The sequence below is a fragment of the Hevea brasiliensis genome, chromosome 13 (genome assembly GCF_030052815.1).
Source record: "Hevea brasiliensis isolate MT/VB/25A 57/8 chromosome 13, ASM3005281v1, whole genome shotgun sequence".
Lineage (NCBI taxonomy): Eukaryota > Viridiplantae > Streptophyta > Magnoliopsida > Malpighiales > Euphorbiaceae > Hevea > Hevea brasiliensis.
This window is the reverse complement of record NC_079505.1, coordinates 69,517,621-69,536,644: the sequence shown is the minus strand read 5'-3', so window position 1 is coordinate 69,536,644 and position 19,024 is coordinate 69,517,621. Positions and strand designations below refer to the sequence as shown.

At 29.9% G+C, this 19,024-nt stretch overlaps 1 protein-coding gene across 1 annotated transcript; it reads right to left on the bottom strand.

Annotated features, from left to right (window-relative positions):
- Nucleotides 1-4,194: 4,194 nt before the first annotated feature.
- LOC110648794 (SPX domain-containing protein 1) lies at nt 4,195-6,919 on the bottom strand. Its single transcript, XM_021803152.2, has 3 exons — nt 6,449-6,919; nt 4,989-5,115; nt 4,195-4,802 (listed from the first exon to the last, which is right to left on the bottom strand). The coding sequence occupies exons 1-3, from the start codon at nt 6,752-6,754 to the stop codon at nt 4,360-4,362; spliced, it is 876 nt and encodes a 291-aa protein (XP_021658844.1). The 5' UTR covers nt 6,755-6,919; the 3' UTR covers nt 4,195-4,359.
- Between the last annotated feature and the right edge of the window lie 12,105 nt (nt 6,920-19,024).

Below are 19,024 nucleotides of genomic sequence, written 5' to 3'. Positions count from 1 at the left end.
TTAATAATTTATTCTTAAAGTATTAAATCGTGAACAACCCTAAAATTTGTATGCTTAATAATAACAAAATAAAATATATATAATTAATACTAAAAATATCAAAATATAGGATACTAAAATGTATTTTTCCCCTTTTTTTTAATTTGAAATCATTCTTTATTTTTTTAACTAAAGGAAAAAAAATAATTTTATAAAATTTTATAAAAATTTTATTTAATTAATTTTTTTGTTAATTCTCAAATTTAAAATAAAAGAATTTAATTTTTTTTAACTTAAAAAATTTTAAAACAAATAAAAATCAAGCGTAATTTTATGAGAATTCAATTAATTCTCATATTTGAAATTTTTGTAAAAATGAAATATTAATTTTCATATTTAAAATAAAAGAGTTTAATTTTTTAATTTAAAAAATAAAAAAAAATAAAATTTGAACATAATTTTATGAAAATTCAATTAAATTTTTTTTTCTTATGAATGACTTATTTTAAAAGAAATTCACATTTTTATTTTTCATTGTTCTAATATATATAATTTTGCTACAAAATAGAGAACAAGATTTTGACTAATTTAAAAATTCATTTTCATAAAGGAATAGGTAAATCAGTTTTGACTCAAGTTTTTAGGTTGTATTTCATCAATTCTACTTAATTGCTCTTAGACGACAGTTGTCACTTTTATCATTAATAAAGCAAATTTATAGGTAGCAGTTTGAGATCTTTTCATTGATGGAGCAAGAGCAAGAGCAAGAGCAAGAGCAAGAACATTTACCAATGTCTTTTCATCTTGGATATATGAACTTCTCATATTTGAATCTTCACCTGATTATATTTGATTTTTGGACTTCTGATCTTTGATTTTCTAGACATTTCTAGCATAGATGAACACTTTCATTGGGTGAAGTCAAGTGTCTATGAAGATGATCACAACACATTTTGGAGGGAGAAAATCCCCTCGATTTCTTTCTTTTGTTTCTGAGCTTCAGGCTCTTCTTTCTATTGAATACATGGTTGCCCCCTGCCCCTCTAGGTAGGAAATGCCTTTTCCTCTCCCAACTTAGATGTCGGTTCCCCTCCTTCATTTATGAGTGGTTTTGTACATAGTTTTGTTGGATTTTGAGTTTTATTCTGCATGTTGAGTTACTGGAAGAGGGTATACTTATGTCCTGCTCTGTGTTCTTGTTCATTTGCTAATTCTTTCAAAGGAGAGGTATCTCAGGGATATTAATAGTGCTGGCCTAATGGCTTTCGGTCCCCTCAAAGCCTAGATAAGAGCGAGACATTAAGAGCAATGCCTTTATCTCTTTATATGTGAGGCTGGCTTTTCCCAATTCTAGGGTTTTTTCTGGCTTGTGATTTCTTCTTTCAGGCATCATGCCGTTACCTGATCCTTGCGGTGCTCCTTTTGGTTCTTTTCACATGGTGAAAGGCCTATGGATCAGCGGTGCTGCTACCACTTTGTCTATGGTTGCTAGTTTGGACTCCATGGCAAAACCCTTGGTTTGTTTGTTTCTTGGATACTTCCTTTTCAGGCTTCAACCGTTAGGTTCCCTTTTGCCCTAACGTTCAATTCAAATAGAATCAAGAATTGAATTAAACTAAATCATCACAACTAAATTAATCGAATTATCATATTTTAAAAATAAAATCGAACTAAAATAAATAAAAAATTAAATCGAATTGAATCATTCTATTCACTTTGATTTGGTTTGAATAGATTGATTTTTGAGTTTTGATTAATTTTTTAATTTAGATTTGATTTTCAAGTTATTTGTTTGATTTTAACACTAATTTGAATCTAATAACCATTAATCAATAAAATTAAATAATTTATATATATTTAATTACATATAATTTATAAATTCTCTATAAAAATAAATCAATTTAAAGATCAATAAAATAATTCGATTCAATTTGATTCAACTTATACCGAATCAAATTGAAATAATTAAAATTTTTAAAATATAAAATTAAATTAAATCAGATTATACTATAAATTAAATTACTAAATTAAAGTAATTTAATTCGATTTGTCCTATTTAAATCAAATAGTGATAAATTCTAGCGCTTTCAGTAAGCAAAATTTCCCGCCATTGTCAATGTGGCTGACAAGCGGCAGCTCTTCAAGCTCGTTTTATTCTTGGTTCGTGGCGCGATTTGTTTTTTCATCTGGGTCAGAGGCTAGGGCATGGAGCTAGACTCAGCTAGGATTTCTTGATGTGGGCTGAGCCTTCTAAGTTAGAGGGAGTAGGACTCTGTAATCTATTATTTTCTTTGGGCTATGACCTCTATGTGTAATGGGCTGTAAGTCCCTTTTTTTAATCCATCAGTATATGCTCTTACTCTAGCTCCATCAATGAAAAGATATCCAATTTCTACCCGCGAATCTGCCTTATGTGGATAAAAGTGCCGATTTTCGCTCGAGAGCAATTAAGCAGAGCTGATGAAATACAACCTGAAAGTGTGGAGTCAAAAACTGATCTGTCTGCCGAGAAATTAAAATTTTCCTCCATGAACATATATATATATATATAAGGTTGTGTCCTTGCTTTGGCTCTTAGCACTGAATATTGAAATGGACATAACAAGTTGGTCATGCTGAGGATCTAAAACCCTTAAGGGGCACTATAATACATTTGTCAAACCTGAAATTAACATGAATTTGCATAAAATGACAAAACTGATTGCCCTGTAATTTTCCTCAAAAAAGCTATCTAGCAATTGCATCATTCATTAGCGCTCACATGCATACAAAGTGATGAGTCTTCATATACTTGCCATTAAATTGGGGTAAGAGACAAGGATCCAAGTAAAAAATAATAGTCAGATGCAATCTGTTCTTAGTCAAATTCAATTGTCCTGATCTGCTCCATCCGTCTCTTTTCAAATTCAATTACTTATAACTAGAAAGGAATTAAGATTACAGCTTAGAATTAATGAAATGTTGTGATAAAATAAATCTCTTTAAATGTAGGAGATAACCAGGGAAAAAAAATTGATCATTGATTCTGGAACTAGTGAAGAAAAAAAAAATCTATTTCGTGCTTGGGCACATTTAAGTTTGTGCTCTAATTTTCATCAAATTGATATTTATATTTTTTTTTTGTTAATAAATATAGCTCAAACCATCAATTATGGTTGAATGATCTTATCGTGACGATGATGCAATATCATATGACAGATAATGCTATATGTTTACAGTAATATTTAATGGTTATTGATAATAGGATTATTTTATATTTTTACTAAAAAAATTAATTATCAAATTTTAGGATAAATTAAAATAAAATTATGTAAAAAAAATTGCTTACCTTTAAATAAATAGAATTAAGAGCAAAATGAGTATTCACCACTTTGATTTCATGTCACTATCACAGTAGAATTGAATGATAAAGAGAATGACTAAGAGCAGAATAAATTGTCAGATCCCCCTCTGGTTATGATGAGATGGTGATATGCGGAGGCTTCATACGGATAGGGCACAGATCGAATCCACCATCAGCCCAACTTTGTCCATAGTGACAGAAGCATGCCTGCCCAACTTCGATGCATGTGTCTCAAATGCAACCAGAAATGCATTGACCCAATTCAGTATTGGAAGAGTCAAAACTCAGAAGTGACAGAAGGCCCTCGAGGACAAGCAGACAACGAAGCCAGTGCTATATAAGACTCCCCCCTGTCCTTAACCTTAAGATGCCCATTCTAATACTGGGTCCAGCCGCACATTACCTTTTCCTTTACCCATGTTAGGGCTGAAAAAGGGGGGAACTAATCTCACTCTCAGATGCCTCAATTCTAGATCAATTTATAACCTTGAACTAGTCAAGGGCTGCAAATTTAATCGATTCAATTTCGATCCAAGCCTAACTTTAAATCGGTCCGTGATTAGATTTACCTAAAGTGACGCATCTTAGGAGCCGAAAATCAAACCATTAACTATTATACAGCCCGGCACATTGCACTAGAATCGGCCCATGCGATGGGACCCCCTTTCTAAGCCCAGCACACCGCGTCAGACTCGACCCTTACAGTGGTACTCACTATATGGCTCACTTCCTATAAGAGACCAGCCGAGCATGCCTGGCTCAGCTTATAATGTCACATCATTAACAATCTTTAAGCTTAAAGATGCAACGTAACCAAATTGTTTAGCAATTTTCCATCTTCCACAACGTACGAGGATTCTTTTATCCAGAAGTTGTGCTTAACTGCTTATATATTATTCATTCCAGCTTGAATTAAACATTTTACATCGGTGTTAGTATCTAAAACATGCATAAAATATGCATGAAAGGCAACCAAAAAAAAGTGATCTCAAAACAAAGTGATATATGGTGGTAGCATTTCCTTTCTCAAAGTCCAATTACTTGGCCACCTGTTCCAGAATGGGAACCTTCTTCCAAGTTTCCAAACCGCTCAACTGCAGCGGTGGCAATGAAAATACACTAACAGTAGAGCTTCCGCTTCGAATTTCCTTCAAAACTCGCAACGCTGAAATGGTGCTCTTCATATACGAGCTCTCCATATGTTCAATCTCTGCAAGTTCCTTAGGTATTGTGAGCAGACCATCATTCTTGGTGGTTGCAGAAGTTGAAGGATCACATCCTTCATCCCCATCAACTGCTTCAACCGAAGATTGTGGTTCATTTATTAGGAAAAGGCGATCAAGCATTGTCTCGCACTCTTTCACAAGCTTGTATAGCAGGTCAGTGGTGAAGAAGGGCTGTTGCAACACCTTCTGGATGAAGGGTAAGCGAATGAGAGCACCAGTTCTTTTGTCATACTTCTTTAGTATTTTTACCAATCCTGTTAAAACTATAGCAAGTTAGTTAAATTGTTTGAACAAATAAGAAGTTGTACGCACTATAAGTCTGAAGTAAGTACAAATCTTGAGAAGAAAAAACAACACAATTATACCCAAAAGTTTAATTACATAACAATTAAACAAAATTATCAACTCAGTTGAAATTATTAAAGCAAATATTCATTTACCTGTGTAATTAAGAGCACTATAATTCTCCAGCAAAACCATCTCCCCATGGAAGTCGACAATCTCCTTCCTTATTTTTATCATCTCTTCGCTGGAATCCTTAGCCTTTGCTACCCTATCTTGCAGCTCCTGCATCATAATTGCAAAAATTCAATTTAAGTTTTGGAGCTAAGTTTTTAAAATGTATTTTGAATTGCCTTAACAAATTTCTTATTTTCTATTTTTTCATTTTTTTATTAAATAAGTCCTCAATAACCTTAGATTGGAAAGTAAGTTAATGAACTCAATAATTCAAATTGAAGAATAGGAAGCCAACAAACAAATCTCAACAAGTTTGCATATCACATACAAAACCAACAAAGCCTTAATTTCAAATTAGTAGGAGTTGGCAATCAAATTAAATGTATAAATTGTTATCATTAAATCTAAATTTAATGTTAACAATCTCTAATCCACCATGAACACGGATTTATTTGAAATCTGGACCTAACATCAGCAAAGGACGCAGACTGTAAAAAAGCAAATTTAAAGTCATATTAATTTTGGAGTTAGAAGCAAGGCCATTTCTCACATGTTAACTTTGGAGAAATTCGCACACATATCACTATCAGAAACCACCGTACTTCTTGCTTTTTACACCCAGCAAGATGGGAGGTACATTTCATCTAAGTAAAAGATAAAGGAATAAATTCCCTCAATGTCCACCACACAAATCTTTTCAAGAAATATCAGAACAACTTCAAACTCATAAATATCTGATTGAATTGTGCATTTAAATTACAGTTAGTACCCTAAATATGGCACTTAAAGGCTATCTTCTCCGATCACTGACTATCAAAAAACAGCTAAACAAAATGGAAAGAAACAGAGATATAAATTTGTTCAAATATTTACATATGCATTCGTTATATACACTTAAATTAATTTTGTATAAATCTTGCTATAAATATTTAAATTATCATTATAAAACTCACAGAGATCAAACTTATATTGGATTGATGCACCAGAGATAAATACGTAATTTGCACATGGTACGTGTTGGCAGAATATCCCAAGGCACAATTCCTTCAACGGCATAATTATAATGCGCGCTAGTTGTGACGAGGGCAGGTGGCAGACAAATATATGCCGTTGACAGACAAGAGCGGCAAACCCGCCCAAAAGACTAACGGCTTTAACTGCCCCGTTACTGTATCCTTTCACATCGCTCAGTCAGTTCTAGATCTATCCCTAAACGAAAGCGTTTCTTCCAGATTTACAATTTAGCTTAATGAACAATGAGTTAACACTAAAGTACACATAATTAAATGGTGATTTTTTATTCAATTAAGTTCTTCAAGTTTCGCTAGCCATAAATACTGTTATGTAAGTCTATTGGAGAGAGAATTTTCTCGGAAACCAAACAGAAACATAGTTTAAAAAAAAAAAACTGTCTGAGATCAGAGATGGAAAAAGAAAATACCTTCAATCTGATGATATATTCCTCCTCCTTCTCCACGAAGAAGGTGTTAAATTTCTCGAGCTCATCCTCCAAGAGTTTAATGAAATCAATCACTTCTTTTGTCATGGCATCTTTATTGTCTCCTCCAGAGGGTTCGTCGGTACAATCTCCGGCGTCCAATCTGGGCCGTTTAATAGGCCTATCTCCGCCTTTGTTTGGCTCAATGAGCTTCAATCTCTTCTTGAGTTCCTTGTACGAGAGGAACTTGTCTCGCCATTCAGGTAAGGTCTCCTCGATCTGGTTGCTAAGGCTCTTGCCAAACTTCATGGTGCGTGTTTGTGAAGTGTAATGGAAGGAGAATGGTTTGCGAGTGTTTGGTTGGTGAGAAAGTAGAGGGAAAGTAAAGTAAAGGGAAAAGGAAGGTGAGAGACTAGAGGCGAGGAGAGGGTGCGGGTGATATAACGGTAGAGGAAGAATATTCGAGGGGTTAGCATTGGAATATCCAATTATTCTGAAAGAGGATATCTCTGGTTTTATTCCCCGTGCTGTGACATAGACAGAAACAATAGATTTTATCTCTGTTATTTAATTCTGTTTTTGCCTTTTCGGGTTCTTGACTGAAACGTGGCATTTCATGATTTTTAATTATTTTTTTCGTGGCTTGGAATTTTCTAATTTCTCCTTTTGAGTTTAATTTTAATTTTAATATATTAAATTATTTAATCTCTCTAATAATTTTTTTATTATTTACAAAATTTTAATAATAATTAAATTAATATTAAATATTTTTATTTTAATAAAATTATTTAATTTATATATTTTAATAACATAATTTATTTATTCTAATAAAATTAATTAATTAATTTTTATATTTTTGATAAAAATAATATTTTAAAACACATATTTCTAGATACAAAAATAAAAATTTTATTATGTAAAAATTAAATTTATATTTATATTTTTTAAAAATATTCAAATATTTTCATTTAATTATTTGAGAATATTTTTGTATTTTTTTAATTAGAAATAATATTTGATAAAATATTATATGATCTAGATCTTTAAGTAATTAATGTGATAATTTATGAAAATTATTTTTTCCATACAACAAAATTTAGTATTCATAAAATAAAATTTTTATTTTTCATCTAGGAATATGTCTTTTAAAATATTATATTTTTTAAAATATAAAAATTAATTAATTTATTTCATTAAAATAGAAAAACTAAATATCATTATTTTTAAATATTTATTATTCAATTAATTAATTTTAATAAAATAAATAAATTAAATAGTAGTTTGACTGATATTAAAATTCATTGACTAACAAACATTTTGACAGAGATATCATATAGTTTAATAAAAATAAAATATAAGTAATAAATATTATATTTTTTAAAATATAAAAATTAAATAATTAATTTTATTAAAATAAAAAACTAAATAAAAAATTTTTTTTAAAGAAGTCCAAAAAGTAAATGCCTCTTCAAATAAAACCTCAAATTAATCATTAAATTTCAATTTCCTAATATAACTTTTCTAAAATTAAAATTTGCATAAGTTTCTTAAAAAATAAGAAAATAAAATAATGAGTAACTTTCATATATAGTTGAAATATTCTTTTCAATCCTTTTGCAATATAGTAATAATAATTTATAAAAAATAAATTGAGAAAGTGAGATTAAAGTGTTGAGATACTTATTTTATCTTAAAATTCAATATTTAAACTTATACAAATGGGAAATGTATGATTTTGCTAGGCTTTATCTTTTTTATTTAATAAATTTATATATTTATTATTAATTTCCTAAATTTTATTTATTTTAATTAATATGCTAAATTTTACAATATATATTAAATACACTATAATTAATATTTTTAATAAATTAATAATATTATCAATTAAATATTTGATAAATTATAATCACTTTAAAATTTTGATTTTAGGTTATTTCTAATTTTATGTTTAATAGACATTCAAGATCCTTTGTTTTATAAATAAAAATAAAAATTAATTTGCATATTAACAAAGAAAATTAGAAAATTAGAAAATTAAAATCTTTTTCCATTTCAGTGAAAAATTATTGAGTTAACTTAAGCAACTAAGAAGTTTATTTTTTTTTTAAATTTATTGTTATTTTTAAGTATAAATGAATCTTAATTTGGCCCCTTCAAAGTTAAAGATCGGGCTACTGATTAATAATATAGTATATAGTTTTTATTAATTAATTAATATATACATCGTATACATATGTTTATATATATATATATATATATATAATTAATTTCATTTATATAAAAATATAATGATACTACAGCCTCTAGATCAAGTCAAATAGTCAATGTAAGTGTTAGAGCTTGGTCAAAGAATCAAAAGTAGAAAAGAAGAACCTACGCTTGAACTAAACAAGATGAGCAAAAATTGCTTGGACAATCTGGACTAAGCAGAGGGCACTCAGTAGCCAAGACTGAGCAAAAGAGCACTCGAGCATCAAAGACCAAACAATATAATGCTCAGATAACCCAGATTGAGTAGAAGAGAAGTTAACGAGGTGTAGATATTTGCTTGGTAAGCCGAGCATCTTATTCGAACATCAACTTTATCGAGTGTCAGTAATGTCAGTCAATGATAAGGCTGCATTTTCAAGAGGAGATATTGGGATATGAACCTAATATTTTTATATTCATGCAGATAGCTACAATAATTACTTAACCCATTGATCTATAAATATGAGAAATAGTTATTAATAAGATATGTTTAGTCTACTGAATTTACTACAGAACTCTCTATTCGTACTTTCTCTATCTCAATCAATATCTCTAACTTGAATGTTGGAATGGCTAGTTAGAAGGCTATCGACCTCACTACTCTCTTATTTTATAGGCTTACGCAACACTTAAATTAATTTTCAGAGACTTACGATAGCATCATATAATATTTTAGTTTATACTTATTTTTTACTCTTTTCAATTAATAAAATTTAAATTCAAATCATTTCACTATTGAAAATAAAATATAGAAGCTTTATCGGATATTTTTATATTAAATTAATTGTAATATAATAATAACTAAATTTTATTTTAATTTAATTAAAGTTGACTATTTTTAATATACTTTTTATTCAATTAAAAATAATTTATTTATATTGAAACTTATCAAACAAAATCAAAAGATGATGTAAGCATTGTTTGGTTTATTAATTTAATTATTTGTTCGTCTATTATAGGAACAATAAAATATAAACAGAAGTTAATCAAATTAAATGAAACTTTTATGTTATCAAAATTTTAATTACTTGGTCACAAAAATTTTATTTATAATATTATCTGACCTTAATTAAAAAAAAAATAACGATTTATATAAGAACAATTCAATTAGATTTATTTTTATTTGTTTGAAATTAAAATATTAGAAAATTTTGATTCAGTTAATTTCTTTTTTTTTTCCAATTTTTATATTTAAAAATCATAAAAGAATTCAATTTTTTATGATTAAAAGTTAAAAGTTAATTTTTAAAATTAATCTTAATTTTTTATTACGATTTTAATTTTTAATTGTTAATTATTGTTTTAAAGAATAATTAAGTTTAATTTAAAACTTAACAGGCTTTTGGTGAAATATGTATTTTATCTCTATTTAATGAAAGTGAAACCCAGTGCCCGAGTGGTATAATTTCAGAGCATTTTACAATATCCCACTATTTGTTACTAATAATAATAATAATTAATTAATACCATAAATACTAATTTAAAAAATAAAATAAAGAATAAATTAAAAAAGTTCGTTTGAATAGCAATCCAGTTTGCTATTTATTTTCTATAATTATATATTAAAATAATTATTTATATAATTATGAAAAATATAAAGAATTAATTGTTATTAGAATTTCTGTTGAAAATATACCTTAAATGCTAATAAAAAATATTAAAATTTAATATATTTAATTATAAATTTTTAAATATTTTTTTGGAAACATCTAAAATAACTAGTCGAATCCCATTATAAATTTTATAATGATAGATTATTTAATAGATATTATTTTATCTTATATTTTAATAAATATATATGGTTAAAAATTAATATAAAGTGGATTTAGATATAAAATATAGACAAAATGACAAAAAAATTATTTTTAATTAAATCTTTTAATTTTTTAATTTAATCATAAATTTTTTATATTATTTTTAATTTTAATAATAAATTTAATTAAAAATAATTAAACTTATCAATTGATAAATTATTCCAATTTTTATATATTTTCAGTTTTAGCTAATCTATTTAATTTTATTAATTTGTTCAATAATTTTATTATTTTTATGAATTTTAACAGGCTTCCTATTCATATTGACACAAAAAATAATATTTGTATAATTATTAAATCCAGACTGAACCAGCTTGTTGAGCAAGTGAATCGGTGATCAGCTCTCAACTCGGCCTAGCTTTACAATTGAACCAAATAAAGAAGCGACTGGCAAGGCCCGGTCGACCCAACAATTGAACTAGTAAATTAGTGTGACCCAGTTGACCTAACTGACTCAATTATTCAATAATTTTTTTTTGTTTTTTCGTGTTAGTATAGAGAATTGAACTCAAAACCTTATAAAAAATCTTTAAAATCAAAACCAATTGAACTAGCTTGATAGTTATATATATTTTTTTATTTTAATATATTTATTGTTTAATATATACTTAATATTTCATAATTATTAAAAAGAGAATTATATATTTTATAGTAATTTTTATGCATTATCTTATTTGAATATTTTTATATAAAATTTAAAAATACTATTAAAATTTATTAAAAATAACTTAATAAATGTTAGAGTTTTATTTTAAATAATTAAAATTTAATTAATTTTATTTATTTATTTATATTAATAGGTGTTATATTTAATTAATTTTTAATAATCAACTTGTTAAATCATTGACCCACTGATTGAACCATTAACTCATTCATCCGGCCTTTTCACTTGCTCAACTTTCGAATTGGGTTTAATAACAATGAATATTAGAATAATATATCTAATATTATTATCTTAATTTTAATTTTTTTCTCTCTTTATTATACTTTTAATTAACATATTCCTCATCACATATTTCTCATCACACATATTATTAAATATGTGAATTAAAAATTTTATTAAATATCACATAATTTTTATATTATTTAAATTAAAAATTAAAAATTATTTTAGATACTTTATTATCATATACCCCCTAAGTTTCCTGTGTCTTTTTCAGGTTCAGTGGCATTGTTAAAGAATACAAAGTCTGACAGGTTGGAAGTGGCGAAAAGTCAATGAATCCAAAGTGTATATCTGAAACTAAAGAAAAAAAGGGCAAATCAAAACCACCGTCCATCGCAGCTTCTGAACGTAGACTAGAGTTGATAGTTTATACATTGTACGCGTCGTGTTGTTACATCTAAGCGAAGGTCTCGTTTTTAATTTGGGCTTAGCCTTCTCCAAGGACAAGATTCGGACTTGTCCATGGGATATTCTCCTTCACGAGGAATCTTCTCTTGGCATCTTAGGACATTTTGTTCTTTCTCAACCACCTTCCTCCTTTTAGCAATCTCATAAAGTTGTATAGTTTCTGTTTTTCAATTTTCTATTTGATTGTATTAATATTATAATCTGATATATTTTGGATGAATTTTTTAATTACATAATATAGATATTTAAAGTAAATAATTTATTTTTATAAAATAAAATATTTTTATGGTGCCATTACACGTACACATCTAATAATTTTTCACTTTGTTTTAAATAATTAATTTATTTTTATGAAATAAAGTTTTTATCATATTAATTATACGTGCTGAGAAGCAACACAACACTTAATAATTTAATATATCATTTTATTATTTATTTTATTTTTTAATAAATTATTAATTTATATAAAATAATTTATTTTTATTAGGTGGATTACACGCGTTAAGAAGTCGCTTATCATTTAATAATTTAATGTATCATTTTACTTTTTACTATAATTAAATAAATAATTTATTTTTATGAAATAAAATATCTTTATTATGTAGATTACCCGCACTAACAGCTGCACAGTACCTAATAATTCAATATATTACTTTAATTTATATTAAAAACATTTTGTTACCATTATTGTAATTGTACTATCATTATTACCACCATTGATACTATTATTGCTCTAATCTCAATTAAAACACCACCACCACCACCATTATTATTATTATTATTATTATTATTATTATTATTATTATTATTATTATTATTATTATTTAAGTATGATATTTTAAATTAAATTATACAATATATTTGAAATTAAGGTAATTAAAAAAAAAAGCATAACATACAAAAATACCATATGCCACACTTAAAAAAATTCAAATAATTTTTAAATATTTCAAATGGTATTTATATATAAATAGTATATTAACTGTAACTTCTATGGTAATAAGTTACATAAAATGATGAGTTTATATATATATATATAAAATCCATATTCTCTCTAGTTTTTTATATTCTCTCTAGTTTTTTAAAGAGAGAGTTTCTTCTTAAAATTTAGTTTTTTTCTTTTTCAGGCTCCAGTCTCTTCTTTTGTCGGGTACGTCACCTATCTCCTGCTATATCCGGGTAGGGGATGGCTTCCTTTCCCCTCATTCAAAGAGTAAGTCTCTCCCTACCCACCATCGCGTTGGGCTATAAATATTGAGTGAGGGATTTTTGTATTAATCTACTTAGCTTTGGTCTTCAATTATTGAAGATGGTTGGTTCAGTTCTAGGTTTGCATGCGGGAGAGTGCATCAATTTTAACTTTGGGAAAGGGATTATAAGGGTACTTCTGTTAGCCACTACTGACAGTCATTGACCCTCAATGACTAAAAGAGATTGAGACTGTTGATTGAGCTCTGCCTTTCATTTTCCTCACTGGTCATCACCTATGTCTTCCTTCAGTTTCCATGGCATGGGTTTTTTAGTGCTTCGGTTGTTTTTTAGCTTGGTTAATCCTTGATGGTTTTGTTTAGGCTGAGATCAAATATCTTCCAACTTGCATGACCATCATTTGGAGAGGTTCCCTTGTGGCTTGAATATAACATACACCATTTTTTGATGTAGGAATATTTGTTATCGATTGAATATTCCTATGAAATTTAAAAATTTCACAGACTTGGGAGTGGTGGTAGGACATATGGATAAGGTTATATGTATGTATATGGATGTGCGGGTATATAAGGTGTTGGGAGAGTCCAAGTTCATGTTTGGACTTAGGTGAGAAACTCAAGTTTTCCTTTTGTACAAAATGACTTTTGGCAGCTAGAAGCATGACTTTCGACAGCCGAAAGTCCCTCGATATTGCAGGTATAAAAGGGGCAAAGACTTGAATTTCTGGCCATAAGGGCCCAAACTCTCACTTCTCTCTCTCTTACAACTGCTGTAGCAGGCAAAAGGGTTTTTGAGAAGCTTTCCTTGGCAATTTCATGTTTTGAAGCTTGATTCTTCTTTTGGGAAGCTTAGTGAGAGTGGATTGAAGTTACGATCACCAACTCACCATCTTCTCAAATTCAAGGGAAAGAGGTAAATTCTCTTTTCTCTTAATCTTTTAAAAGGATCTAAGTGTTTTTATGTATGTTAGGATGGTTGGGTTTTATTGCATGTGGGGTTAAGAAGTTGAATTTTGATAGGGTTTAAGTACGAGGTTCACATGTTGAGTTATTGATGCATGTTTGCTTAAAGGTATGCTTTTCATGTTGGGTTTTGGCATGTTGATCCAAAATAAGGTTTTGTTCTTGATTCTTATCAAGTTTAACTATTTATAGGCCTTAAATGGTTAGTTTCCTTAATTGAACCTATGGATTTCTTGTTTATGTGATGTTTGAAGTTAGATTGAACCTTGAATTTTGGTTCATGTTGGTTGCATGTGTATGCTGAGCTTGAATTTAAGTTGTTTTAAGCCCTAGTTATGTGTTAATATGTTCGAATTGTGTTTTGAAACTTTGTGGTGAGTTTTGAGGTTTTTAAGAGGAGAATTATGTAGGTTTTGAATTTAGAAATTCTGAAAATTATTATTTCAACAGTTAAAGTATGCAATTTCTCGATAAAAATCTAAAAAATTTCCATGTTTGATGGCCAAAGTCTAAGACTTTAGTAGCCACAATGGCTACTGGACTAAAGGAACTTTTAAGCCTCAAGGGTTTGAGAGCAGAAGTTCAAGACTTTGGCAGCCGTAGTGGCTACTAGACTAAAAGGCCAGCTAAAGCCTGAGACTTCGGCAGCCAAAGTGAGTTTTGCCATGCCTATTCTTTCTTCTCTTCTAAGATTCCAAAACATGATTTTACTATCCAAAAGGACCTACAATTGTTTATTTAATGTGTGTATAGAGTTTTAAAACTTCGAATAACTCCTTAAGTCCCAATGTTTATAGGATCAGACTTGAGAGATTCGAGAAGCTAAGGATCTAAGGCTAGCTACCATTAGAGTAAGGTGTTTGATAGGCTACAAGAGGTGAGCAACACTAACCTTAATGAATGTAATTTATTTAAATTGAACTCATGATCATTCACATGTATCATTTCATTATTTATTAGGGTGTATGTATCTAGACCACAAATAAGTTGCATTTTTGCATTCTTATTGTTGATGCTTGATGGACTTTGGATGACCCATTGGCCTCCCCCATGGTATGTTTATGATGTGATCATGCATGATCTGTGGTGGTAAGACCAAGTGAGGCCTAATAAGCCCCTAGCACACTACTCTTAAGCATAAATCCTGAGGAACATTTGTATAAGACTGGCAAATTGAATATGTTACTTTTTTAAGAGAAAGTCTTGAGGAGCTTTTGTATGAGCCGGACACATTAGATTTGGGAGACTACTGGTGACAAGTCCATCTATGTGAAATGTTTATGATATAAAAATTCATTTGGATGATGCATTATATATGTATGAAGGAAAAACAAAAATATAATTTATGTATGTTTGGTTAGTTTACTCACTGAGCTTGTATAAACTTACCCCCTTTTCCTTAACCCCCAGATGCAGACATGCAGGAATAGAGGAGCCCTTTGGAGAGTGAGCAGCAGGAGCAGCTATAGAATTTTTTTTTTTGCATGTTGTATGTTTAGATGGACATATAAACTGTAAATGGATAGTTACTATGTTGGTATTCAGGATTTTTGATAAATGTTTTACTTTAAGCATGAGTGATGTAATGATGGATGCCTAAAATCTAAGCTAACTCTTCATTGAGTATGTATGTTGAACCAATTAAACTTTAGTAACTTTCTATGTATGTAAAGGTTCAAATTTCGAACCAAATTTATGTTAAGAATGTTTAAGTATGAATGAAAAAACTAAAAGTATAATGGGTTTAGATTATGCTTAGATTGTGAATTTATAGGAATATGTTTATGTTTAATAAGTTTTTAGGCCTGCTACGTGTTTCGACAGCTTTAAGTTGACCTAATCCCTAGTGTTGGTGCCGACCCTTAGTCTGGGTCATTACATAGAAGGTGTGCAGTGCTGCTTGCTTAAAGATGCCAAATCCGCTTTTTTGGGTTGATTATCTGAATAGCCTATAGTTTTCTTATTATCTGAATAGCCTATATTTTTCTTACTTTTAGGTCCTCTAGACCTATTATTTGGTAGGCTAGATTGCAGGGTCTGCTAGAATCCATTTTACTTTGAGCCATGGGCCTTGTAGGATAGTGCTTCTTTTTTTTTTTCAAAGATAACAATTTCATTGAAGGCCCTAAAAAGGCAATTCAGATATTATGAAAGAGCATTGTGTTAGGGGATTAAAAAAGAAAGAATCATCCCTCAGTGCCTTGGAAGCAAGGGTTTGTGTAGCCATCTTACACTGGCATCTAATAAAAGAGGACACCTTCTATAAAGATTGAGAAAGATTTATCACATCTTGGAGAATGTTGGAGATTTGTACTGGTATTAAGCCTCCTTGCAAAGCTGAAATGACTATTTGAGAGTCTCCTTCAACAATAACATGTTTGAAGTTTTTGGAGATTGCCAACTAAAGTGCTTCTTTGCATGCTAAACACTCCAAGATAAGAGGGTCGATATTTCCCTGATATCACCAACACGGATTACTAGAATGATCCCTTGCCAATGTTGCCATCATTCCCAACTTTCTGCATGCTTGCGTAGCACCATCAAAGGAAATTTTGATCTTGTCCCTTGGTGGTAGCGTAAAGTGAGGACTATGAGGGGGGGATATGGCATTGAAATTGAGGGAAGAGCTGGGTTTGCTTCCTTGAATTCTTCAAAATGTTGGGTTGCCAGCGCAATGGTTTCATGGAAGTGCATTACCTGTTAGTGGAAGATGAGCAAGTTTTAGCTCTTCCACATCTGCCATACAAGGAAACTATTGTGCACTACGAAAGCATATAAACTGTAAAGAAATAAAGTAAATACATAATACATCAATATTTACGTGGTTCACCCTCTCAACATAGGGTTACATCCATGGGCATGCCATATTCCACTATCAACAATAATAAATCATCATTATAAGCTCAAAGCTATACTACCCATAAACTTAATTACACATAAAAGAACTCATACTACATAACTGTTCATAGTAAATATATTAGTTAGTCTCTCTCAGTGTCCTCTAGACATAATCTAATATATTTACTATTACAACATTATACCATAAAGGGTGCCTTCAATTACATGGGCAAGAACTCTCTCATCAATGGACAAGAATTCCTTCCTTCTGAATTCTATACCTTTTTTATACCTTAAGCTGAAGCCTCTCTCCATTGCAATGGGCAAGTGCCTCTCAGCAATGGCAAAGCTAAATTCTCAGCAATTTGCAAAACCTATCTCTACAATGGGCGACAGCCTCACTCTATGAGCTGAAAGCTAAAAACTTTTTCCACCATTCTCTTATATATAGTGTTAATTTTCTCAATCCTAATCTGATTAGGAGTTCCACTCAATTTAAGAATAACACTAAAATAAGAGTTGTACTTTATATAGGAAATATTCATCTATTCTATTGAGAAATATTTCTCCCACTCAAATTAGGACAAGGTCTCTCCAAATTCTATTAGGATTTTGAGTCATAATTCTAACAATTTCTACCTTGACTTAAAATCCATAAATCATTGCATATCTCGAATTCTTGGGTGTCATTAAATCATCAATTCTTTATGCTTGAGCTTGAACCCTTCAAATCATCAATCTATTCAATCTTCATCTTGAGTGTAACTTGCTTCTTTCTTCATAAAATCTTTGCATCATCAACTTTCTTGATTTTGTATCAAAAGCTGCACCTTAATTTCAACACTCCACCATCATTATTATTACATGTGCAACTTTCTACATGTCGCAGTAGCTCCACCTTTAACTAAACTCACTAAGATCATCCCTATACTCTGATGCCGATTTGTTGTACACTGCAAAAGCGTGTAAACTGTAAGGAAATAAAGCAAACACATAATACACCAATATTTACATGGTTTACCCTCTCAACATAGAGCTACATCTACATGCATGCCATTTTTCACTATCAACAATAATAAATCATCATTACGAGCTTAAAGCTATACTATCCATAAACCCAATTAGACCCAAGAGAACATAACTGCTCAGAGTAAATATATTACTTAGTCCCTATCAGTCTCCTTTAAACATAATTCAATATATTTACTATTACAGTACTACACCACAAAGGGTGCCTTCAATTATATGGGCAAGAAGAATTTCTTTCTTTTGAATTCTATGCTATTTCTCCACCTTAGGCCAAAGCCTCTTTCCACTGCAATGGGCAAGTTGCCCTTATCAATGGCAAAGCCAAATCCTCAGTAATTGGCAAAACCCCTCTCTACAATGGGTGACAGTCTCACTCCTTGAGCTGAAAACTGAATAACCTACCATTATCTTATTTATAGTATTAATTCCCTCAATTCTAATCTAATTAGGAGTCCTACTCAATTTAGGAATAATACTAAAATAAGAGTTATACTCTATATAGGAAATATTTCTCTATTCTATTGATATGAATATTTCTCCTACTCAAATTAGGAAAAGGTCTCTCCAAATCCCATTAAGATTTTGAGTTATAATTCTAACAGAAACACATTAAATGAAGAAATTCTGCCCCATGTTCATGCTGCCTAAGGTGCGAAATGATTTCACTCCAAAGATCTTTAAGACTGTTCCCTACTAGCTGATCTGATCTTAATCTTAATGGGGAATGTATCCAGATTTCTCTTGCTTTTGGGCAACGAAGGAAAAGGCACTTCAAGGATTTTGTTTCCTCATAAAAAGAACAATTTTTTTGAATGTGTGGCATTTTCCTATTCAACAGTTCATTGCAAAGAAGGCTTTCCTGCAGCAACCTCCAAATGAGCACTGAGATTTTCCTTGGCAGATGCAAGTTCCATATATCTTTCCAAAAGAGACTCAATCCAGTTTTTGACGTAGGACCGGGTCCTGCTCCAAGCCGTTGACAATCCCCTTTCAGAAGTTCTCTTGCAATAAAGTATCCCGACTTGACCATGTAGTTACCATGTATTGTATGATTATGATGCCAAATAAGTCTGTCTGGATGGCGAAAAAGAGGGATGAGCTAGGATCAACTGGATCTTTTGGA